This window comes from Bufo gargarizans, chromosome 3 (genome assembly GCF_014858855.1).
Source record: "Bufo gargarizans isolate SCDJY-AF-19 chromosome 3, ASM1485885v1, whole genome shotgun sequence".
Classification (NCBI taxonomy): Eukaryota; Metazoa; Chordata; class Amphibia; order Anura; family Bufonidae; genus Bufo; species Bufo gargarizans.
Window position 1 is genome coordinate 517,555,533 of NC_058082.1, and position 26,073 is coordinate 517,581,605.

Below are 26,073 nucleotides of genomic sequence, written 5' to 3' on the forward strand. Positions count from 1 at the left end.
GCTCTCAAGGAAAACGTCCTTGCCTCCTCAGTCGGTCAGTATGTTTTTCATGAGAATGGGGATAATACCAGACGCGTTTAGGGGTTCTAAGGAAGTGACCCCTTCATCACTGATAAAGGGGTCACTTCCTTAAAACCCCGAAACGCGTCTGGTATTATCCCCATTCTGAAGAAAAGCATACTGACCGACTGAGGAGGCAAGGACGTTTTCGTATGAAATATCGAACCGCCCAAGAAAACTTTTGTTGCACGGATGATACCTTGTCCCATTACAAGACCACGTGTGTTCAAAGGTTTGGCGCGGAATTCAAATAAAACAAACAGCCCTTGAGACCGGAACCCTGATCCCTAAAGAAGGTATACCGCGTCGAGGGCAACGAAGTCCATTCAAGACCTCCCGGTAAGACTGTTAGTTCCTTTTAAAAAAAAAAATATCGCATTCTGTTGGATCTACAGCGGGACGCCGCTGTTTGCATTGAGTGAGTGGGACGCCGCACCATATGCTATTAACTTTCACTTGCGCTTAAAATCGAATAATACCTGGCATATCATTTTGATACTGGGAAGAGCTTGGTGTCTTTATCTTATTGCAAATTTTTACCATCAAACTTTACTATTGGACATAGAAATACAAGAATATTCCACCGGCGCTAATTACAATGAATAAGCAGCAGTGTCAAAAACAGCTCCGCACTAGCTGTTATAAACGGGTTACACAAGTCAATTGTAAAGAGAAAGGAGACACCGCGCTCAGCCTAGTAAACCCGACCCTTATTAACCTCTGGTTCTGATCATGCAAAACCTGTCCACCTCAGTTTGAAATAACAAGATTACCTTGGTTCTGATGTGTGGGATCAGGGGGCCACCTTCACGGGTGTTCCAATATGCATGTTTTCTTCTGCACAGAGGCAAATAGCAGGTAGAATAGGCTGTATGGAGTTTGCCCCGGCCGGTAGCGAGACTCCGTTTATACCTACGCTCATGCTCACAAGGGGAGCTGGTGACGTCACCTGTTGAGCTACGGGCTTCTGTGAGCACCAAAAAACCCTTCCTACGCGTTTCGAGTACTACGGTACTCTTCGTCAGGGAATCAATCTAGTGCCTCCAGTGGCTTCCTTTTATTCTACATGCTCATGATCTTAATTGGCTCCGGCTTCAGAAATTCGACGATTTAAAATATATTCAATAATTTTAATCGAAACCAAATAACTCGATTTCTGCGTTTAAACCATTCGGGACAAGTGTGTCCATATTAAAAATCCATTGGGTTTCTTTTTTCTACATATTTTTAATGAAGTCGCCTCCTCATATGTCGATTTTAACTATTTCTATCCCAAAGAAAGAGTATCCCTCGAATTTTCCATTATGCTTTACTGTATAGTGTCTTGAAAGAGGATGCCCTTCTGATTTTTTATTTATGTTGTATACAGGTCCTTCTAAAAAAAATTGCATATTGTGATAAAGTTCATTTTTTTCTGTAATGTACTGATAAACATTAGACTTTCATATATTTTAGATTCATTACACACAACTGAAGTAGTTCAAGCCTTTTATTGTTTTAATATTGATGATTTTGGCATACAGCTCATGAAAACCCAAAATTCCTATCTAAAAAAATTAGCATATCATGAAAAGGTTCTCTAAACGAGCTATTAACCTAATCATCTGAATCAACTAATTAACTCTAAACACCTGCAAAAGATTCCTGAGGCTTTTAAAAACTTCCAGCCTGGTTCATTACTCAAAACCGCAATCATGGGTAAGACTGCCGACCTGACTGCTGTCCAGAAGGCCATCATTGACACCCTCAAGCAAGAGGGTAAGACACAGAAAGACATTTCTGAAGGAATAGGCTGTTCCCAGAGTGCTGTATCAAGGCACCTCAGTGGGAAGTCTGTGGGAAGGAAAAAGTGTGGCAGAAAACGCTGCACAACGAGAAGAGGTGACCGGACCCTGAGGAAGATTGTGGAGAAGGACCGATTCCAGACCTTGGGGGACCTGCGGAAGCAGTGGACTGAGTCTGGAGTAGAAACATCCAGAGCCACCGTGTACAGGCGTGTGCAGGAAATGGGCTACAGGTGCCGCCTTCCCCAGGTCAAGCCACTTTTGAACCAGAAACAGCGGCAGAAGCACCTGACCTGGGCTACAGAGAAGCAGCACTGGACTGTTGCATGTCATTCGGAAATCAAGGTGCCAGAGTCTGGGGAGAGGGAAATGCCAAAATGCCTGAAGTCCAGTGTCAAGTACCCACAGTCAGTGATGGTCTGGGGTGCCATGTCAGCTGCTGGTGTTGGTCCACTGTGTTTTATCAAGGGCAGGGTCAATGCAGCTAGCTATCAGGAGATTTTGGAGCACTTCATGCTTCCATCTGCTGAAAAGCTTTATGGAGATGAAGATTTCATTTTTGCAGCACGACCTGGCACCTGCTCACAGTGCCAAAACCACTGGTAAATGGTTTACTGACCATGGTATTACTGTGCTCAATTGGCCTGCCAACTCTCCTGACCTGAACTCCATAGAGAATCTGTGGGATATTGGGAAGAGAAAGTTGAGAGACGCAAGACCCAACACTCTGGATGAGCTTAAGGCCGCTATCGAAGCATCCTGGGCCTCCATAACACCTCAGCAGTGCCACAGGGTGATTGCCTCCATGCCACGCCGCATTGAAGCAGTCATTTCTGCAAAAGGATTCCCGACCAAGTATTGAGTGCAGAACTGAACATCATTATTTGAAGGTTTACTTTTTTAGCATTAAAAACACTTTTCTTTTATTGGTCGGATGAAATATGCTAATTTTTTGAGATAGGAAATTTGGGTTTTCATGAGCTGTATGCCAAAATTATCAATATTAAAACAATAAAAGGCTTGAACTACTTCAGTTGGTGTGTAATGAATCTAAAATATATGAAAGTCTAATGTTTATCAGTACATTACAGAAAATAATGAACTTTATCACAATATGCTGAAGGACCTGTATATGCTCACTCAATCGTTTTTTTAGTTGTCTCTTTGTGCGCCCAATATATAGCTTTTCGCAAGGACACTTTATTGCATAAATAACTCCTTTGGTACTACATGTTATGTAGTCCCGAATGTTATATTCGTAGGTGCAATCTTCATTTGTTATTCGGTTCATTTTAATCGTATTTTTCTGTGATTTTTTACACACCATGCATTTTTTACAAGGAAAGAATCCTTTTAACCTATGCTTGTGATTTTCTTTTTTACTGTTCATTATGGCCGCACATTTTTTCATTGGTGCAATTATATTCCCAATATTTGCTGCTTTTTTAAAAACAAACGCTGGGTCTTTAATGAATAGATGTCCTATTGTCTTATCCTCTTTTAATATATCCCAATGACGTTTTACGATATTCCTAAAAATTCGTGTTTGGGCGTTATATGGGATGATTATGGGTGGAATTTTTTCTATTTCTCTTTCTTCTTGTTGTATCTGTGACACTCTTTCCACTGTTATGTTTTTTAGGAAGTTTTCCCTCTCCATAAGTTTGATTTTATCTTTCTGCTCCAAAAGCTTATTCATATTATATCCCTTTGATGCAAATTTATTTTGTAATTTCTCTGCTTCTTTATCATACTCTATTACTTCACTGCAGTTCCTCCTAATGCGTAAAAATTTGGCTCCTAGGTATATTATCAAGCCAACAAGGTAAATGACAGCTAGTCCTGGAGATGTAACTATTTGAATTGGTAGGTTTTTCATAAGTTTTTGTGCATATTTTTTCTCCCCTTACATAAATAGTTAAATCTAAAAAGTTTATTTCTCTAAAACTGTATGTAGGAGTAAATTCCAGATAAAAGTCATTTTTATTAATATCAATTAAAAACTCCTTTAAACTTGTTTCTCCCTTTTCCCAAATAAAAATGACATCATCTATGAAGCGCCGCCAGAGGACGAGGCCCGCCCGGAGCTCGTTGTTGGGGTGTATAGCTTCCATCTCCCACCTACCAACATATAAATTAGCGAACCTCGTGCCCATAGCGGTCCCCCACGTCTGAAGATAGATATCATCCTTATATCTAAAAAAGTTTTTTTCTAAAATAAATGAAATACATTCCCCAATAAATTCTATCTGCGTATTGGGCAGCTCTCCTTTTTGGTGCAAAAAATACTGTGCAGCTTCGCGGCCTTTATTATTTTCTATTATCGTATACAATGACTTTACGTCTAGCGTACCTATTACATAGTTCTCTCTCCACTGTATTTTTTCCAGAATTTGAAGTATGTGCTTGGTGTCTTTAAGATAGGTAGGTAGGGACTGTGCACAAGGTTGTAAGTATTGGTCGACATATTTAGATAATCTACTAGTTAGGCACTCCACCCCTGATACTATAGGCCTACCAGGAGGTCTATTTGCATCTTTATGTATTTTGGGGTTTTGATAGAAGATAGCCATTTTCGGATATCTGTTGTCGATGTAAAATCTTTCCTGTTTGTGAAAAATGCCTTTCTCCCTGGCTTTATATACCAGTTCTTTTAGTTCCTTTTTAAAAATTTATCTTGGATCCTTTTTTAATAATTTATATGTTTTACTGTCGCTTAGTATGTTTGACGCTTCCCTATAATAGTCCTCTTTATTTAATACTACAATCCCTCCCCCCTTGTCTGCCGGGCGAATGATTATCTGATTGTTTTCTTGCATATTTATTATTGCTTCCTTTTCAGCTTTGGTTATATTACTCATATATTTTGATCTTTTTGATCTTTTTATTTTCTTAATATCCTTCGTAACCAGGTTCATAAAAGTATTTAGTGCTGTGGAATATTAATTTATTGGGTCTAACCGAGACCTGGGTTTCAGGCTGGTATGTCTAAATGGGTCATTATTGATTTCTATTTCTTCCTTTTGATGCCTATTTTTGTTCCTTTTTAGGCAATATTTCTTTAAGGCTATACGTCTCATAAATTTGCGAACCCTCGACTTTATTGAAATAGGTTGTTGGGGCAAATTTGAGCCCTTTCTTAAGGATTTCTTCGTCCCCCTTATTTAGGACATAATTACTTAAATTATAAATTTTTTGCCCAAGATCTTGATTAGTTTGTACGTTATTTTCCCCCTCCTTACCTCTTTGCTTCATTATTTTTAGTAGTTTTTTCTTTTTGGCGAGTTTCCCTCCTCTACATCCCCTTTTGAATTTCCTTTCCTCTGGGGCCTGAAAAAACGCTTTACTTTTTTTTACTGCTTGTTTTATTTTTTGACGTATCTCGTTTTTCTTTGGGTCTAACTGCGTTCTCTGTAGTACCTCCCATTCTATTACCACTATTCTCATTCATATCTGTCTCGCACCCCTCCCTTCTATTTAGACTTATTCTACTTTCTTCCTCATCTCCTTTATTCTCCTCAAGGGGGCTATACCGATTGTATGTTGCGGTTGGTAGTAGTTCTCTCATACTACAGGCTACGGAATCCTTTTCCGCCTAATTTCTTTCTATGGATGTTTTCTCCTCACTCATTGTTTCTTCCTCACTATGTACTGTCATCAGGGACAATAACTCTTCTCATTCTTCATTATATTGTGGTATATATTCATCTACAGTTTCAAACGAATTTTCTCTATATTTAAATTCTTGGGCAATATTGGGCAGGGAATCCCGATTAAAGTCTTACTTTTTTCTCTTTTATTTCTTCTTCCATCATATTTAATCTTCGTTTTATGTTTTCCAAAAGTTGTTTTATATCTAAATGATCTTTCCATGGTCTTAATTCTTCAAATAATTTTTTGATGTTTTCATTTGTGTTTATTAGTCTTTGGTTTCTTTTCCCGATAATAAATTCCATTGTTTTACGTGAAAAGTTATGTAACATTAATTTCCATTCTGCCACAATATTCTGATCCCCCATATCCCCTGATAATGATTTATCTATTTTTAACCCCCTTGGTACAATGTCATATTCCAGATATTTTTCTAGGGACGCTATTTCCCAAAGGTCTTTCATCTCGCTTATAAGTAAATATTCTAATTGTTTCAGGGTTGCCACAATGTGCGGGAGGTACAGATTTTTTTCTTTGTGTAGACTTTCACTCTGCCAAACATTTCCCATCTTAAATAGTGTTTGAAACCTCTGTATATGTTCCTTCCTATCCCACCACAATATCGAAATTTTTGTGTATTACAATAACACACCTTCTAATAATCGGTAAATTATCGACGAATGAACTATTTGAAAGGGGCTGCCTATACTCAATGACGAATATAGCGATGATATACCTTCTAATAATCGATGAACTATCGACGAGTGGAATCTTTGTAAAAAGCTGCCTATAGTGGATTGCGGATATAACAACTAGACATAGAAATACAAGAATATTCCACCGGCGCTAATTACAATGAATAAGCAGCAGTGTCAAAAACAGCTCCGCACTAGCTGTTATAAACGGGTTACACAAGTGTAATTGGAACACCCGAGAAGGTGGCACCCTGATCCCACACATCAGAACCAAGGTAATCTTGTTATTTCAAACTGAGGTGGACAGGTGTCACACGATCAGAACCAGAGGTTAATAAGGGTCAGGTTTACTAGGCTGAGCGCGGTGTCTCCTTTTTCTTTACAATGAACTTTACTATTGAATTTCACTATCGAAAATTTACACCATCGAATATTCCATCTGGCCGATTGTTTTACCGTGAATATTCTAAATCATCAGAGGCCTGACAGATTGTTGGTTTTAGAGATTAATATTGTCAATTGGGACTTATGTTTTACTGTGGTTATATACAGATGTGGTCTTAAAGGTAATGGTCATTCAAAGCTGGTTAACATATACATTCGCATTCTACTATTGTTGCTACTTATTTTGAATCATTTTATACTATATTATCTATTTATCCACAGAATTGTATTTATTATTTATTAATTTTATCCTATATTCAATAAAGATCCCAATGCTATAGAGAGTGCCCCACTACTATTTATTATCTTTTGTCAGACTGGGTGTTGTCTGCCAGTGGGAGCACCTCTAAGAGATTCCCTATCACTCTAGTGCGAAATATTTCTGTATTTATATCAAATAGATTTTACATCCAAAATTGGCAATGTTACTAATATACTGTATAGTACTGACCATACATTGAGAGATTTGTTGCCGGATTTCTAGTGTCTATCAACAAAACAATAGACCTAAAGTAAAACTAAAATTGCTACTTTGAGGTGGACAAGACCAGCAATGTGCATATAGGTGTGTAGAAATAATACACAACCATTAAACAAACTTCAGTTCCTAAATCTAATTACTGTATGTCCAATAACCAACCAAAAGGATAGATGAATAATATATTCATACCATAAATGAAAATTCCAAAATAAATGCATGAAAATGTAACAAACCCTAGTAGTATCTTCTGTGCAATCTTCACGTGATGAACCAACAGATCTGGTCAATGTTCGATGTTGTACCTGAGGAGATAGCAACTGTAGACTGTTGGCCCTAGCTGCCATGCCTTGCCCAACACTTAGTCCTGGATCATTTCCTTTAACTCTTACTCTGTCCCGACTCACATACATGGAGTGTCTGTGAGGACGTTGCTGAGAGGAGAAAGGACTAGTGTAACCTAGGCCATATGAAAAAGACTCATGTGGGGCTGACAGTGAGTGAGTGTGACTACTATCCATCTGATCTGGAAGCTTCAGCTCCTCCATAGTTCTGGAATGCCTTGTAGTAGGTCTCCTTGACTCCAAAGTTCCTTCTTTCCTTTTAGTCCTTCCAGAGGGGCTCAACATACCTCTACTGTCAACATGCCTAGGACCAGCAGGGCTAGTTGGAGAATTTAAGTCATGACAGCTAGATGGAAAATATCTACTGTTGGGTTCCAGACCTTGTCCTCTACTTTCATTAAGATTTCCCACTGATTTTGAATCTGTCAGAACACCGTGACTTTTTGAATAGCTCATATAAGAACCACTTTTCCTTGAAGACTGTGGGATAGTATCAATGTAACTATGGCGAGCATGCTTTTCACCAGGTTGTAAGCTTCCAGTTTTACCCTCTATGAATGAATGCCTGTTATGCTGGGATCGTGAACTTGATTTCATATATTTTGTTCCTGGCCCTTCACTGGTCTTTGGCTCAGTACCAAAATCAAATTCATTCTTAGACTTTGCATCCTTTGGACTAAGAAGGTGTGGCAAATTGTTACTGGACAGATCCTTGTTGCCAGACCCACTTTGGTTGCTCTTTTTTGGATGGACTGTTGGACTATGAGATCCTGCTGGATGACTGCCATTGATGAAAGTTTCATTGGGTGGATGAGTTTCTTCACCTCTTTTTGGTCCAATAGAAAGAGTTTGAACATCTTTACTGTTTGATCTGTGATGTGGCTGAGAGCTTTTAGTAGATGGTTTCCTGAAAAATAAAATTCACAAGGTAACTTCTATACAGGCATGATAAATTTGTGAGTAATTTACCAGTGCAAGTAGTCTCAGAAAAATTTGTAGTGTAAGGTTAGTCTTACATCATTTATGAGATCTGTTCTCCCAAATGCAAAACATTTTTTAAGATTAAAATAAGTGTCAGATAATCGTATAAGAAAAGGGGAACAGATTCCCTAATATCTCATTATGTGTAACAAAGCCAATATAAAGCTCTTACATGGAGCTCTGCTGTATATGTACAGAAGAAATGCGCAGTAGGGCAAAACCAGAGATGCTTTATGAAGACTTTGGAACAAGGTTGACATGTTTAGCATCTTATGAATAAAGAATCCAGTTCTTGTAGCCTGACTCCACTTTCTTCAGTCCATATATGGCAGCAGTCAAAGTAAGAAGTTTTTTCTTGGCTTTGTTACACATCATTTGAATATTTGGATACCCCTCCAAGTCACCTCTAGAATAATCTGCCACCAGGTAGATACATGTAATGATTCACATGTACAATAGATGAGCGTTGCTTTTATTGTCTGAGCTCCTGGCAATTACCCTACAAGAGGGTCATCCTTAATCTTTTTTTCTTGTTTTATTCTGATATATCCTTCGAGAATGCTTCTGCTCTCCTCTGTGCTGTGCTGTGAACCACCTTTTCGTCTAAAAAGAGGTATTGGAGAACAGATCTCCCACACATGTAAACCTAGACCTATACTGAAAGCTGATAAAATGTACTGTCATCTAACTAATTGTCTGTTTTACATATATCATTGAATTCAAAAGTACCATACAATGCAAAATAGTGATGACTTTCCTCAAAAATAGTCTTTTTGAGAACAATTTCACATATTACTCAAGTGCATTAACAACTTTCCTCATTTGCTGAAATCTTTCATGTTCCACATCTAGTCTTTATCTTGAAAGAAACAATTTCATGTTACTGAAAGAGACAATGACCTGCTTGATGAGTTGCTATCTGAGTGATGAGTTTTTCTCTTGGATGATCTAGGAGAGCTCCCACCACGATCCAAAAGTCTCTGAGTCTGAAATGCTGGGTGGTTCAAGCTCTGTTCAGTTAGATATCTATCAGACGGATTTAGCTTCAATAAGTTCTAGATAAAACAAAGTTTAATTTACAATTATGAAAAGAAAGAAAGAAAGACATAAAATGGGGTAATATACCATATAAAGAGGAAGTATAATGTGTCTGCACAATAAAAATGCTAAGTATAACAAAAGTATAAAAACTGGTAAAATCCAAAGCCTCATATATACTGTAGGGCTGGAAAAATGTAAAGCGAGTTCTTTAGGGCCACCACGATCAGCAGGACAACAAGGCCACATATCAATAACTTTCCTGGAAAACCTGTATAATAATTATTAGGAATGGAGTGGCAGTACTGTGAGTGGATGTTCATCAGTATTTTCTACCTGTGTGGCATCACTAATATAACATAGTGGGTTGCCTGCATCCTGTCTACATCCTACTGGTATACAGTAATTAACCTTTTATCGGTAAGTATTGTTCTTTTCTGTACTATGTACTGTATTTTGTCGGTCACAACCCAATGTCTGTAGTAGGAAATGCCAGATAACAACCAATCAGTTGTCATGGAGCAGTTGATTTTTTGATTAGACAGCAGTTTAAAATGACATATCTATAACCTTTAGTGTTGAATCTCTTTTTATTGCATAGAGAAACAAAGCAATTAAACAGAGCAGCAATGACAATATAGGCAGAAAATATCCCCTATTCCAGGTCTAAATACAACATAAAGTACCAGTGCATAGACGGACATAGAGAACGACATATCCCCCTGGGCCATACATAATGCGGCCTAAAGGAATCAGTTACCACTTAGTACATACATATCTAGTGGCTCAGCAATGGGGGAAATATAAAGTGTAACTCATAGAGCCATGAATGCTATAAGGAAAGGAAATAAGAACTCAGGTCAAATTCCTAGATTACTCAATAATAGTAATAAGCAAACAAAGGGCTACTAATATGCAGCTCGCGGTGAAACAAACATATCTATAACCTTTAATCAACAGTTCCTCTTAAACGGAAAAGAAGCCATACGGATCACAACGGTGAAATATGCAAGGTTAGCTACTGTGTACTCTCATTAACTACATTTCTGTCTGCTCATAAATTCCTAATATCTTTTCAGTTATTAATAATATATAGTATGTGTCATTTTCACTTTTACAAAGCAGGCAATTTGTAAAAAGCTAAAAGGACACATTCCGTCTTAAAAGCACTATGTATCTATGTATCCACCTTTCTGTGTAATATCTATCCACCAACAGTGTCTTTTTATCTATCAATCTCATATCTATTGATCTATCTAAAAAATGCAAAAAGGCAGCAATCTCCATTTACCAAAAAAAAATAAAAAATGCAGACGCAGCCACATGGGTGAATAAATGTATTTTTATTTTTTCATCATTGGGGAGTGCTGCCTTTTTGTATTTTTTTTAATTTTTGGGCAATAGTCTAGTAACCTTTTTTATTTTTTCTGGTGCTGCCATCTTTTTACTTTTCTATCTATCTGTCTATCTATCTGATAACTATCTATCTCATTATCTATCTATCTATCTATCTATCTATCTATCTAATCTACCTCATATCTATCTACTGTTCTTTATATATATATATATATATATATATATATATATATATCTCTATCTATATACACACATACAGGCTCAGACTGGTCCACCGGGGAGGCGGGGGATTCCTCGGTGGGCCCCCAGTCTCCTGCGCCCCGAGATAAGATGGAGGAGTACCGTATTTTTCGCCCCATAAGATGCATTTTTTCCCCCCAAAAGTGGGGTTAAAATCCCCCTACGTCTTATGGGGCGAATTCTGCCATTTTACATCGCATTCTGCGATCCTGCAGCATCACAGACTGCGATGTATCAGCTGGACAGGGGAGGGAGGAGGGGCCGGTGTCATGCAAATGCGGCGGGGCGGTGCGGTCACTGTATTCCGGCCCCGCAGCTCACTCACTGCTTTATTGCTTAAACATTTTATAATAATAGCTTTAATTGACGTTCCGATCCCCAGCCCCATCTGTACTACTGTACTTACTAAATGTCCTGTAGCAGGCACAGCAGGGCGGGCGGCCGTAACTCACTGACGTCTGGTGCCTGCGCCGCCTACTTCATTCATAAAGTAGGCGGCGCAGGCACGTCACGTGACATCAGTGAGTTCCGGTAGTACAGATAGGGTTGGGGATCGGAACGTCAATTAAAGCTATTATTATAAAATGTTTAGGCATTAAGGAAGTGAGTGAGCGGTGGGGCCGGAGTACAGTGACCGCACCAGCCCCCGGCCCACCGCATTTGCATGACACCGGCCCCTCCTCCCTCCCCCTGGTTTAGCTATGGTATGGGCATCTGTGGATGCCACTATTATGGGGTGGGGGGATATGTGGATGACACTGTTATGGGGTAGGGGATCTGTGGGTGACACATATATAGCAGTGCCATCCACAGATCCACCCCCCATAACAGTGCCATCCACAGATCCCCCTCCATAACAGTGCCATCCACAGATCACCCCCCCATAACAGTGCCATCCACAGATCCCCCCATAACAGTGCCATCCACAGATCCCCCATAACAGTGCCATCCACAGATCCCCTCCATAAAAGTGCGTTATCCACAGATCCCCCATAATACTGTCATGCACAGACCACCATTAGTTCAAAACCCACCAAAAGCACACCTTTTGGTTAAAAAATTTTTTTTTCTTATTTTCTTCCTCAAAAACCTAGGTGCGTCTTATGAGCCGGTGCGTCTTATAGGGCGAAAAATACGGTAATTATTTCTCCTTTCTCAGGAAAGATAATTATTGTAACCACTAGGGGGCAGCACAGTGATGCAGCCTCCTACTGGTGTACATTGTACAGGAGGCCCCGCAGTATCTTCTAGACTTCTGGGGCTGCTGGCAGTGAAGGAAGACTCAGGAGAGAAGGTGTCTGGCCATCCTTCTGCCCTCCCTGCTGTCAGAAAACTGTGGCTGCATGAAAGAAGGACTCCTTTGTGGTGCTGGGCTGATTTCTCAGGTGTGACAGTAGTGAGCTGAAGGAGACTAAGGGGGAAATAGGGGATTTGTTTATAGCAGACACAGATCTATGACTGTGTGCTGCTCTCTGCACAGTTCAGAGTGGCACTGGGGGGACTCTGCCCTACGTCCCCCCAATGCCTCTGCTTTAGGTGCACCCCCCATAAGTGCCCCAGCGGTACGGGCGGTGCTAAGAGAGCCCTCAAAGCTGATAATGATTAATAAACCAAACCAGATTTTCTATTTAATAGAAGGTCATGTGAATCTAGAAGGTAATTCACGTGACGTATTGCCGGGCACGTGACCTCCATTACCTGGTAACACAACGCCCGAAAGGAATCGAATGAGTCACAAGTTAAAAGAATCTAAAGATCCGACTTAGTTTGTCACTCATTCGATTCATTGAGTTAAAAGAGCCGTGAGTCAGACTGGAGAACAGTTTACACTGAGGCTGATGACCAGGCTGCAGCAGTGATAAGATTAAGGGACAGGAGCAGAGAGATAAGAGAAGGGACAGATGACACAGAGTTTAGATTACAGGTTGAATTAAATTAACCCTTTAGAATCAAATTGGCTTCTCAGGAGATATATGTTAAAGGCATCTCATTCAGTAGCTATATAACCAAGGGTGGGTTCACATCACCTTTATGGATTCCGTTATGGCTTTCCGTTATAAAAGGGTTATAACAGAAAATAACGTAATCCATAAAATGGAATGCAAAACGGAAACCTTTAAGAGGCATTCCGTTTTGCTTTCCGTCATCGTAAAAGTCTATGAAAATCATAACAGATCCGTCTGGGTCCTGTCGTGTCGACAGGACTTAGTTTTCCGTCTTGCATAACTGGACCCAGACGGATCAATTTTGATTTGCATAGACTTCTATTAGGACGGAAAGCAAATGGAATGCCTTTTAAAGCCTTCCATTTTGCTTTACGCCATAATACAAGTCTATTGTCCTCCTGTCCGGCGTCAGCCTCAGCTTCCCTTTACTATAATAAATCACTCTTCCTGACTCACTCAATACTAATCAGAGTTCAGAGAGCTGAAGAGCCGACTGCACTGAGTCAGCAGCAGCAAGTGAATCGAATGTGTATAGCATCTGCGCATCCGCACCGGCACCTAGAGTCTGCGGTTCACTTGCGAGTCAGCTCAGCAGTCAGTGACTCACCAAGTGAACCAAAGATCTGATTCATGAATCGGTTCATTTGAATGAGCTGATTCAAATGAACCGATTCACCTAAAAGATCTGAACTTCCCATCACTAGTTATCAGCGCTCCTGTGCAGGCCGGAAGTCGGGCACCACGGGCCGGAAGTCAGCTCCCAGCGGAGGCACACGTTAGTCAGCAGCTGAAGTAGGAGCTCCTGACATGGTGGCAGCCCGTGCCGTGATAGATAGCCCAGCAGGTAGTGTGTGTGGTGACTGCTCTGGGTCAGCTATGCTCTGCTGTCAGGCTGCCGCTCTGCTTCTTCTCCCTGGCATTGAAGTGTCAATAGGAGTGCTGCCAGGTTCCAACTTCCAGCCACTCACCCTCCATGAATAGGGGGGGGGACTTCCCCATACTGGCATGTACATCAAGGGGATTCACTGCCCCAGTATGGCATGAACATTAAAGGGATTCACTTAAATATGGTTTTGATTTAAAATTACTTTTTGTATCAGGACAAGTAGATTGAGACCCCGCTTTAGTCCTTCGACAAGTAGTTTTTTAAAAAAAATTTCCACACCCCTGTAAATATATGTATATATGTGCAAGTGTAGGGGGATGGACCAGGAGGGGTAATTGTGGGAGGAGGGGCAGGGGGTTATAATAAAAAGACCATCAATATTATAATACAATAGCCATCAATACTGGCTGCTTCAGGATTATTGGTAGCTGGGTAAAATAAATTGCAATAAATTCCATAAAATACAATAAATTCATTATAATAAATTATAAGATATATACAATATATAAAATGAAGGCTAGATAAAATGCCAAGAGTATATGCCATATATATAAAATGCATGAAAAGACTTGAACTGATGGTTAGGATATAAACAAGTGAATCTTGGGAAAGTTGTATAATATATGATAATGTGGCACAGTGTTTGATGTTGCATGTATGGGCCTTGAAGTAGGCGTGAGATCCTATGTCAAGGGGAGGGGTCTAGAAGCCACCAAATAGGTTGGATCATGGACGCTAGAAAATAAATAAAAGGGGGCCCTTGGGTGGTGATAAGAAGATGAATAGTATAAATTTTAAGGAGTATAAGGGCTGGTGGGGATTGGGGAGGGGGCGAACAAAATGATGAAAGGGGATGGGGATGAATGGATGAGGATAAACAGATTCAGAAATTAATTTCAAAGGCTTCATTGAGGCCATATGGGTTTAGACAATTTAATTTATATATCCAGAACATCTCTCGTTTTCTTAGGGTCTGGACGACATTGTATCCCTTCGTTCTGAATTGTTCAATTAGAGTGATAGTGAATCCAGAGAATAAGCCCAGGGGGTAAGTGGTGGCATGTCTGGAGACGCTATGTTGTAAGAACTTTTTCTTGACATTAGATCTATGCTTGTTAAGTCTATTGCGCAGGGTTTGTATAGTGCGACCCACATAGCGAAGGTTACACGGACACGTGATGAGGTAAACAATATTCACTGATCCGCAATTCAGCTCATCCTTAATTGGAAAAGATTAGTCATTTGAACCCAAAAAGGATGTGGTGACGTTTATGGATTTGCAACAAAGACATCTCAATTGGTTGCACCTATAGTTCCCCGGTGTTTTAGTACTAACTGGTCTGGCTACTTGTTCTGGTCTACTTTTCAATTTGCTTGGTGCCAGCAAATTTTTGAGTGTTCGGGCCCTTCTAAAGATTAAAGAAAGTTCATTTGTTAGATCTTTGTTAAAGAAGGGATCCTTTTTCAGAATGTACCAGCGCCTGGACAGAACTCTCCGGATGTCGATATGATTGCTATTGTAAGTAGTTAGGAAGTTGGAACGTTTCCTAACACTTTCTTTCTTGGTTCCTAATAAACACTCTGCCTGTGTAAGTAATTGAGCTCTATTGAGAGCTACATCTACAATTTCTACCGGGTAGCCTTTTTGTAGGAATCTGTACCGAATCACCCCACTTTGTGTGATAAAATCGTCGTCTTTGGAGCAGTTACGCCTAATTTGCTTGAATTGGCTAAATGGGATGTTTTTCTTCCATTTCTTGAATACTCCAAGTAGCTATTATAGTCAACTTTAAAAATAAATGTACGTGTGTTGATTGTTCCATTGTTGGCACTTAGTTCCAAATCAAGAAATTAGGCTGTAATCTTGTCGCCAGTTGGTAGAGTTAAGATGTTCTAAAAAAAAAATGTTAATTGTTGTAAGAGCCCCTTCCCAAATCAGGATCAGATCGTTAATATAGCGACTATAAAATATTATGTTCTTTATATTCTCCAGTATTGACACGTATGGTTTACATGGCGGCAGTGATGACATTCCGCATTTACAGGCATCACTGCTGCCATGTAAAGAGATACTGGTGGTGGAGTGGTGGAGGATTTAAAGGGGTTGTGCGGGTTTTCAAGTTATCCTAGCCACACCATAAGGCATAACTATATAAATAGTGGGGTCCGATCCTGTAACCCCCACTGATCCCAGGAACGGGTCCAGTTCCCCCTTTTAATGGTGTGACAGGCTACACATACGGCCTGCTGCTCCATTAATTCTCTTTAGCCAGCGCTGTACTCTGCCATCTCCGGCGACCCGAATGGATGGAGAGGCAGGACATATGCCCGACCTGCCACTCAGTCAAGAAGAAGGATCAGTGGGGGCTCCAGCATTCAGACCCCCATGGATCACTTCGTTATTCTCGGTCCTATGGATAGAGGATAACTAGAAAAGTGGACATAGGCCCTTTAACAGGCGAGCATTTCTATTTTGGTTTGACACATATTTTGCGCCAGATTTTACATTTTTATTTACAATGTTTTTTTACAACCAAAGAAAACCTTTAAGGATAGGGAATGTGAAAAGGTAATAGCTATGACACGACAGGTGATAAGTGTCTGATTGGTGGGGGTCTGACTGCTGGTACCCCCATGATAAAGGGAACGTGGTCTTAAGACCCTTGTGTACACAGATTGGCGGTAATGTAATTGAATTTCTCAGGACCCCTTTTTTCATGATCAGTGGGTGTTCCAGCAGTCAGACCCCAGCAATCTGATATTTATCCCCTGTCCTATAGATAGGCGATAGGTCATTACGGTAGGACAACCCTTTTAAATATACTGTAGATTATGTGCAATCTGAGGAGGTTACGATTTGATAAATTTCATGCCAGACATTTATGCTTAAAGGGGTTAAAGGGGTTTTCTTACTTCAGTAAATGGCATTTATCATGCAGCTAATACGAGGCACTTACTAATGTATTGTGATTCTCCATATTGCCTCATTTCCATCACATTGTACACAGCTCGTATCCATGGTTACGACCACTGTGTAATCCAGCAGCGGTGGCCGTGCTTACACACTATAGGGAAAGGCTGGAAGTGCGCATAGGCCAACACCTTTACCTACAGTGTGTAAGCACGGCCACCGCTGCTGGATTGCAGAGTGGTCAAAACCATGGATACGTGCTGTGTATAATGTGATGGAAAAGAGCCAATATGGACAATCACAATACATTAGTAAGTGCCCTGTATTAACTTTCTCTACATGATAAAAGTAATTTGTTGAAGTGAGTGTGCTACACTTATTAGGGTTAGGCATAAAATGACTTGGTGCGTGCACTGCATGTTTCCTATATGTGATAGGATCTGCCTGTGTCTTGTTTCTGACTGACTTAAGAGCAGGATATCTATACATATATGTGTAAGGCTACTTTCACACTTGCGGTAGCAGGGTCCGGCAGGCTATTCCAGTTGGGGAGCAGCCTGCCAGATCCGTGCTTGCGCTAGCCCCATTCACTATAATGGGGATGTGCCGGAGGTCCGGCCGCAGCACGGACAAAAACTACAGCTGACTTCCGGCTGCACGGTGGGCTAGCGTTAACACGGATGTGGCAGACTGTTCCCCCGCCGTAACATCCTGCCAGACCCTGACTGCACGTGTGAAAGTAGCCTAAATTCTGCCACATGTATGTTTGTGCATTTTGCTGTGAGTATGTACCATCATACTTCATCTTTAATATTTCTGTTATCACTGTAAGGGCTCATGAACACGATTATTGAATGTTTTGCAGTCCGCATATTGCGGATCCGCAAAACATAGATACTGGGTGTGTGCATTCCACATTATGCGGAACAGAACAGCGGGCCTCTAATAGAAAAGTCCTATCCTTGTAGGTAATGCCGACAATAATAGGACATGTTCTATAATTTTGCGTAACGGCCATGCGGACATACAGACACGGAATGCACATGGAGTCATTTCCTTTTTTTTGCGGCCCTATTAAAGTGAATGGTTTCACATAGAGGCCACAAAAAAAAATGGTGCAGACACGGAAAAAAAGTAAGTCTGTGTGCAGGAGCCCTAAGGTGGGCCCCGGAATCAGTTACACTGGTGGGCCCTAGGTACCCCAGTCCGACACTGTATATAAACATACTCATTGACCAAATAAATAATGCACCAAGAAGGAGTTGTTGTGTTGGAAGTGAATTAAACTTTGTGTGTGAATGAAATGATGATATATGTAAGTGATTACAATATTGGAGTGAAAGGACACATATATTGGGGAAACTTTACAGCTGACAGAAGGCTCTCGTACCCTGTTGGGCTGCCTTCAGCCTAGATACAAGATGAGATATGGTTGGGCATGGAGGCATACAGGTTCGGTATGGTATCCTGCCCTATATTTGCCCACAGATGCTGCAGCTTGGCATGTAGTTCCTCCACACCCTTGGGATGTCGAAGCTGACATCCAGGCTGGTCATATAAATGCCTGAGTGTCGATAAATCTGGTGACCATTCAGGCCAAGGATGCATTGCGGTGTGGGGGTGAGCATTTTCAGCAAGCCCCTGAGGAGCCGGTGCAGAGGATGACAGTGATAGTGGCCCTGATTAGATGTTGTGTCAGGGTGTACTCTCTGAGGCCTCTGCTCCGGGGGATCGGTGCAGTGGAAACGTGGTTTAAAGACTCAGGTCAGATGTAAAAGAATCAACGTGTCTCTTTACTCACTGCAAAGTACTTTGGACAAAGTGCAATTTCTATCCCCAGATGTGGCAACACATGTGCCAACAGGATATCCTACACATATCAATGAGCTGTTATAGTCCCTCATATCACTACTAGGAGTGACCGACAAATCATCACTCTAGCAGTTGGGGTAGTGTGTCACTCCAAAGCAAAGGCACGATTGAAGTGCTCACCACCAGGCCTCTATACTCAAACCCAATTGTCGTCTGATACCAAACAGAACCTGGACTTGTCACTAAAGACAACACAGTTCCAGTCTGCAGCAGTCCAGGTCCTCGTTCACAAAACCACTGCAAATGAAGGCGACAGTGGCTGTCTGTCAAAGGCGGGAGATATAATGGATGCCATGTAACCAAATTTCCTTCTGGTAAGAGCTAGGAAATGGACACAGTTATGCAATAAAGGTGCCGCCTGTGTCTGGATGGTGGACAATGAAACTGTCGGAACTGCTTGTGCTTGTTGGCAGATAAATCGATCCTCCCTACTGGTGACTTGTAGACGCTGTCCAGGGTTTGATCGCCGTGAGGGCATGCCCTCACGTAACCAATACCTCCTAAAGGTAGGTCTGAAAGGCCTAGATGGAGGGGAATTCCTTGAAATGACCACCCTGCTTCTCTCAGTCCAATGATACACCCACTCTCAAAGTCTGTCAACTGGGTAAAATGTGTGTCGCAGAGGCATTTCTAGTAGTCAACAAACTTTCACCAAGAGGTACACTACCCAAAGGTAGCTTCTGGGAGCCTTTCAATAGGGCAGCAATGGAAGCACTTTTACATCCTCTTGTGGCAAGACTCAGTGACTAATCAGACCAGACCTGCAATCATTTACATATCTGACTGAGACATAAATACTTGACAAAATTTCCGACAATCGGATATTTCTATTTGGGTGCATTATATATTTTTTTGTCAATGAGTGTATACAGTATTTACGCTTGAAATGTAAATTTCTTTAATACACTATTAAATGTGCAGGTTTCTCAGACTTTGAACTTGGTATAGAATACGTCCTTACCTTCATGAGGTCAAGTAAAACACTACTTATGATTCCCAAGTACCGTCTTTCTAAAGACTGAGGATGATTGACAGCAGGAAACTAGAGGAAATCAGAGGCAGAGAGGAAACATTAAAATATAAAGTAACAAGGAGAAATAAAATTGCGTAATATATACAACTGAAACATGCAACAAAAAGCTGAAATCTAAAGCTCTACATCAAAGAAACAAAAAAATAATTCAGCCCTTAAAATATTAAAGCCTATTTTTAGTTTGAACACCACCTTACAGCTTACATATTAGAACTTTGTCAATATATTGTATTACTTTGCTTGTATTAATTCTGCGCTACACCCTGTACTATAGTCCTGAGCTTCATTATTCCAAAGTTCTACCCGCATTCCTTGCTTTCTCAATGTCTACATAAAGTTTACACCAGAAACAGTGTAGTAATATTTGTCACGCTGGCAGTCTGTGCCCTCCATTGTCTTGCTGTCCCAGGCAGGCGGGGATCTCGCTCTACTCTTCCTGTGAGAATTGGGACTAGTGGTCTGTGAGCTGGCTTATAGTACTGCAAGAGTTAATCCTTTCCTCCTGCCCCTGCGGAAGTGCTGGCTAAGTTGCTGATCAGTCTCCCTTTTTAGCTGGGCTGTGGTTCCACCTCCTCGCCTGAGCTTTGAGGCTGTCTGGTCTTTAGTAACCAGCTAAGGCAGGGGTCAGCAACCTTTGGCACTCCAGCTGTTGTGAAACTACAATTCCCAGCATGCTCTATTCATTTCTATGGGAGTTAGTAGAAGAGCAGAGCAAGTGTGCATGCTGGGAGTAGTAGTTTCATAACAACTGGAGTGCCGGAGGTTGCCTACCCCTGAGCTAAAGTATGATCTCTCGTCTGGCTTCACATGTACTGTACCTTGCCTGTCTATTGATTCTGTTCCGTGCTGCTTGCCCCGAACTTGAAATTGCAATCTGTATTACGCACATACTTTGCCTGCCCTGACCGTGGAATTGTTATCTGGAATATGCCCATACATACAGCTTGCCCAGACTTTGAACTGTATTCAATCTATGTCTTCTGCCTGATTCCTTTGCACAAGTGTTTCTAAACTCCGGGGGTCAGCTACCAACTACACCAGGACTATTCCAGGAGGTAGCGGCCTGGTTGGCTGCCTGCAGCAAAGTCCACATCCCTTTACAGGATTAAAAGGTGAATATTAGGGAACCGCCAGGACAACGGCCTTAGGATTATCCCAAAGTCAAACTGGTTAGTTGACACAGTGGGTCAACACTCATTACAGTATTGAGGAGGAAGCACAAGCTGGTTGCTGCAATCCAGGAGATCAGTTAAGCAGTTAGGGGGTGTTAGTCAACAGGCTTGTTGACTTTTCAACTGCAACCAAAAAAACTGTGAAGCTAAAGGACCAATGCAATAAGTAATGCAATAAGGCTTCTATAGGGCTGCATGGAGAAGGAGCAGGAGGAATGCCTTCAACCCTGGGCACGGTGCCTCAGACTCAGAAGTTAACTCCACTTCATCCTGCTGTGAGGAGTGAGTCATCCAATGCACAATCTCATCCTCTTCTCCTCAATGATAATATTGTGCCTTCCCGAAACCAGGGAGAACTGTGGCCTACTACTAGTACTACTAGTTCTGGTCAGATAGCTAGTGCTGTTACTACCCACATTCTGGCTCTGGGAGGACGAGGCCTGGGTCTTTCATTTTGAACCCTTCCGTATTCCATATAACATTTTTATAAGGAGTAATGCAAACTCATGGTTTTCCTAAATGAAAAGTCATTGGTACACAGTCACACAAATTATGGAACACTTATAACAAAACGGCAAGCATGTTTTCTGTAACTTAAAGACAGGGGAGCAATTAAATGTCTTTTCCCTTTTACAAACACTGTGAATACTACTATAGACAATTTACATTGGGAATAATGCAGTATTGGAGCTAGTGATATTCCTGCCTACTGTGTTATCAGAAAAGACCTTTCTCTACTGTAAAACACACCTTGCATACTTGTCACGTGATTATTTCCCCTCACTACACACACACCAACAACATAATGATGCAGGAACGGCAGCAATATGTCTTGCTATAGTGTACTTTGTGTTTAATTGTCGTATAATGCAACACCGGACAGGCATAATGCGCTGGAAAAAAGTGCAATTGCCCAGCAGCAGAATGCTATTGGAGTGTTGTGCTGGCGGGAATAATTTGTAGAAAGGAGGTTTGGAAAAAAATAAATAAAAATACACAGGTGTCTCTCTGTTCAAATAAGAAAAATAATATTATTCTCTCAGGTGGCTGGTTTTGTAGCGCAGAACAGCAAGAATGAGGTTCTGCAGCAGCTGTATTATTAAGCAGTGTGCCCCAGCCCCTCCCCCCTCAAACTGGATTCCCTGATCAAAGACCCTCAATTTTCTTTCTATTTTTTCATTCTTTCCCTACATTATCCTTGTTACACTAAAAGACTTGCTTGTTTTACCTCTGTATACTGTGTAAAATAGTTTTCTTTCAGACGCTGCATAGACCTATCCACCCTCATCAACAGCTCAACACACAATGATATCTGCTTGTCCTGCACAGGCATCTCCCTGCCTGCTGCCACCCTGATTAGCTCATATGGCTGTTTTTCAGCCTCTGAGTCAATCACAGGAAGTCTCCCCCTCACTTTCTCCTACGGTCATATCAGCATCCTTCTTCCTCAATCGTGGTTTTGCCCACCAATATGTGCAGCAAAATGATGCTGAGTGTCATTTTACTGGATTTACTAGTTCGAAGCAATTTGGAGGACAAATTTTTGCAAAATTTGAATGAACCAGTTTCGTTACAAATTGATTCACTCATCCTTAGAGCTCATTCGCACGGCCGTATGAATGAGTCCGCATCCGTTCCGCAATTTTGCTTAACGGGTGCGGACCCATTCATTTCAATGGGGCCGCAAAAGATAGAACATGTCCTATTCTTGTCTGCAATCACAGGCAAGAATAGGCATTTTCTATTATGGTTGCGGCCATGTGCGGTACGCAAAATGCAGAACACACATGGCCGGTATCCGTGTTTTGCGGATCCGCAAATTGCCGATCCGCAAAGCACTACGGCTGTCTGAATGGGCCCTGACTTTGTAAACATTTGCAATTTTGCCAATAAAATGACTGAAAATTAAAATAATGTTTTAATATTTATACCTGCAAATTAGGCAAACCCGAAAATATCCTTTTAATGAATAATAATATACAGACAAAATTCCAAATGTAATACAAACTTTATTACTAGATAAACTTCTATCCAAAGTTAAAATCTACTAAAAACGTGATGGAGGTGGTAAGAAAAAACTTGCCGTATAGACATTAAGTTACAAATATCACAATAAATCAAAGGACTGCTGAGCTCTCTCAGGCTGTATGTCATATTACCAAAATATTCCATAATGTTAAAATATCTAATTGTACATACTACAAATATATTTCACAAGAAATAATACCAACAAAGTTTACTCAGGTAAAAAGGGGGTATGGTTTTGTGGGCGTGGCTTAACATAAGGTGTTTATAGACACCAATGGTTTGATCACACTTTGAGTTTTGCGACTGTGTTATGGTAAAGAAAATAAAAACAAAGTCAGGAAAATACATCCCCTAAACCTATTTCAGTGCTACTCCTAAACTTTGCAGCCCGATGCAGGAGCCAATTTCCGCCATCTGGACCTGGTGATTTATCTATTTTAATTTTTTTAAGATGCGTGGCACTTCTTCCTTGGACAGATAGGCCACATTTAATGGGGAGTTTACTTTGACACTTTACATTTCATCTTGCATTACATACAGTGGAGAAAAAACAATTTAATACATTTGCTTTTTCCTCATCATTCTCTACAAAGCATCTCTCACCACTCTTTAAAGGGCCAACACTTTCAGGTTTAACCTTTTTACCATTCAAATATTTGAAGAACATTTAGGGTTAGTTTTACTCTCTTTGGGAATGAGCCTATCTGTCTACAGCTTGGCTTTCTTTATCTGTCTTTTACATATTCAATTTTTTTTCCTTACAGTTTTTGAGTGCTTCTTTGCTACCTTCCTGTTTTGACAGAAAAAAAAATCATTTTCATTTTATCTGTCAGAAATATCTACACGGGTGCCGTCCTTTGGGCATGCCACATCACGGATGCGGACCCATTTATTTCAATAGGTCCGCAAATCCGGAGATGCGGAATGGTGCGGAACAGAAGCACTACGGAGTGCTTCCGTGGGGTTTCGTCCCGTACTTCCATTCCGCAAAAACATAGAATATGTCCTATCTTTTTGCGGAACGGCCGGATCGCAGATGCATTAAAGTAAATCGGTCCGCGATCCGCTGCCCCACGGCCTGTGCTCGTGCATTGCGGTCCGCATTTTGCGGGCCGCAGCACGACCACGGGCCGCACACGCCCGTGGGAAAGAGGCCTAAGGGTGAGATGGGCTTCATTCATATCTGGAATGGAAGCTGCCTTCCTCTTTTACAGCTTTCTTCAAATATCTGGGGCAAAATAGCACAGAATGCTTCTATTTTTGTGAGGTAAAATGCCAGGTTTTCTAATTTTCATTTCTCATCCTGTCCCTGCAGCTTGTCAGCACTTAACCCGCTGGCTCCTCCTCTCTTTCTCCGTGGTGGCTGCTTCCATCTGGAATATCTTAGGTTCTATGGCACCTTGAATTATGAATAAATTCTTATTTTAACACTAAGAATCTAAGCTTTAAAACAAGGACGGCAGCGCTAGCCACCATACAGTTTTGGATGCAGTTCAGACACTGGAAGGAGATAACAGAACTACACAGCTCCATTCATTGGCTAGTGGACAACGATGGTTTCTGTAGTACTGCCATCAATATAGAAGCAGCGTGTATACAGGATGGATAGATAGATAGATAAGATAGTATTCAAAGGGTGATGGGCGCTCTTCATTTACCCATTGCATCCACATCTACCAGTGACTGTGCTGCTCTTTTTTCTGTGTTTCTAAATAGATAGATAGACACACACATCGGTAATATATGTGATAAACAAAAGAATACCAGGAAAAGTCAGAAGAAATAAAAATCTGGGGTTATGATTATTCATTTTGATCATTATTTCTTTAGAGGGCAAGTATTTTTTATTTCTGCAGATCAAGGCTGAATAATGTTTAATGCTGTATGAGTTAATGTTCTTTGATCGTTAGATTTTGTGAAAAATCTTTCAGCAGTACTGCATCATACTTAGGCAGCTCACAGCACCTAAATGTACTAAAAAATAGCCATTAGCAACATGTTAAAATCACCTGTAGGCATATAATTCACTTCTTTTAGAGACTAATTAACAAGGTAACTGCTCTATTTGGTTCTGTAGATGAAGCAGGACTTAGAGTTTTGCTTTACAGCGGACCTGTCACCACAAAGTGCAGTACAATCTGCAGGCAGCAAGTGATAGAGCAGGAACAGCGGAACAGATTGACATATAGTTACATAGGAAAAGATCCAGTAAAAAATAAAATTTTGACATTTAAATCTCTGCTTTTTATGACTTAATTTGAACATGGGGGGAGGTGTTATCAGTGATTGCATTCTCTGGGTAAGTGTGTATACAGAGATAGGTGTCAGTCACTGATAGCTGTATACGGTGGTGGTCTTACGTTCTGAAAGAACAGAGACGTAAATGTATAAATTACAAGTTTAGCTGAATCTTTTCCCATAAAAACTATATATCAATTTGCTCAGCTAATCCTGCTCTAAAATATGCTCCTGGCAGATTGCGTTATATTTTGTGGTGAAAGGTTTAAAAGCAATGGAAGGTATTATTATACATTTAAACATACAGTATATTTGTCCTAAAGGGAGTCTGTCATCTTCAAAATCAGTTTCAAATTAAGCATACTGCCATGTTGGGCAGGTGCTCCAAACCATAACCTTCATGTGAATGTCCAGCCTCTACTCTTGACAATTACATTTTATTTTTATGCAAATAAGGTTGTTGGTGCACCGTGGGTGGGGCTAGTCTGTTTGGTGCACCTGGCTTCCCCTGAGTCTTCTCTACTGGCTCTGAAATCTCAAGGAGCATTAATCAAACAAAAAGCCCTGGGCAGTGCTATGGTGGACCAATGATGTATCAAATGGAGTGGCACATTCTCATATAATATGTAGTAAATCCTTATTTCACGCATAAAAGGTTGTTTTACATACTGTATGTGGTTTAGCTTTGTCTTACTAAAATATGTAAAGCCTTCCCTGAAAGAGACATCTGGATGGTAGCATACTGGGAGCATATTGTATGTTGTTCTAAAACCTTAATATACTGTTGATAGCATTGATAGTGCCTTTCCAGATGATAAACTGCCCATGCCATAGGCACTAATGCAACCCATCAGAGATGCAGGCTTTTGAACTGTGCACTGATAAGCTGGATGGTCCCTCGCTGTCATGCTTTGGT

The 26,073-nt window shown here is 40.8% G+C and overlaps 1 protein-coding gene across 5 annotated transcripts in view; it reads right to left on the reverse strand.

The window, feature by feature from the left end:
• Positions 1-26,073, reverse strand: part of CDKL5 (cyclin dependent kinase like 5) — a 402,014-nt gene that overhangs the window by 37,254 nt on the left and 338,687 nt on the right. For all 5 annotated transcript variants that reach the window (XM_044284001.1, XM_044284003.1, XM_044284000.1 and 2 more), the window contains exons 11-13: positions 19,648-19,728; positions 9,338-9,492; positions 7,349-8,363 (exon numbers count right to left, since the gene is read on the reverse strand). In XM_044284001.1, the coding sequence (XP_044139936.1) occupies positions 7,349-8,363; positions 9,338-9,492; positions 19,648-19,728 (1,251 nt within the window). The remainder of the gene's footprint in view (positions 1-7,348; positions 8,364-9,337; positions 9,493-19,647; positions 19,729-26,073) is intronic.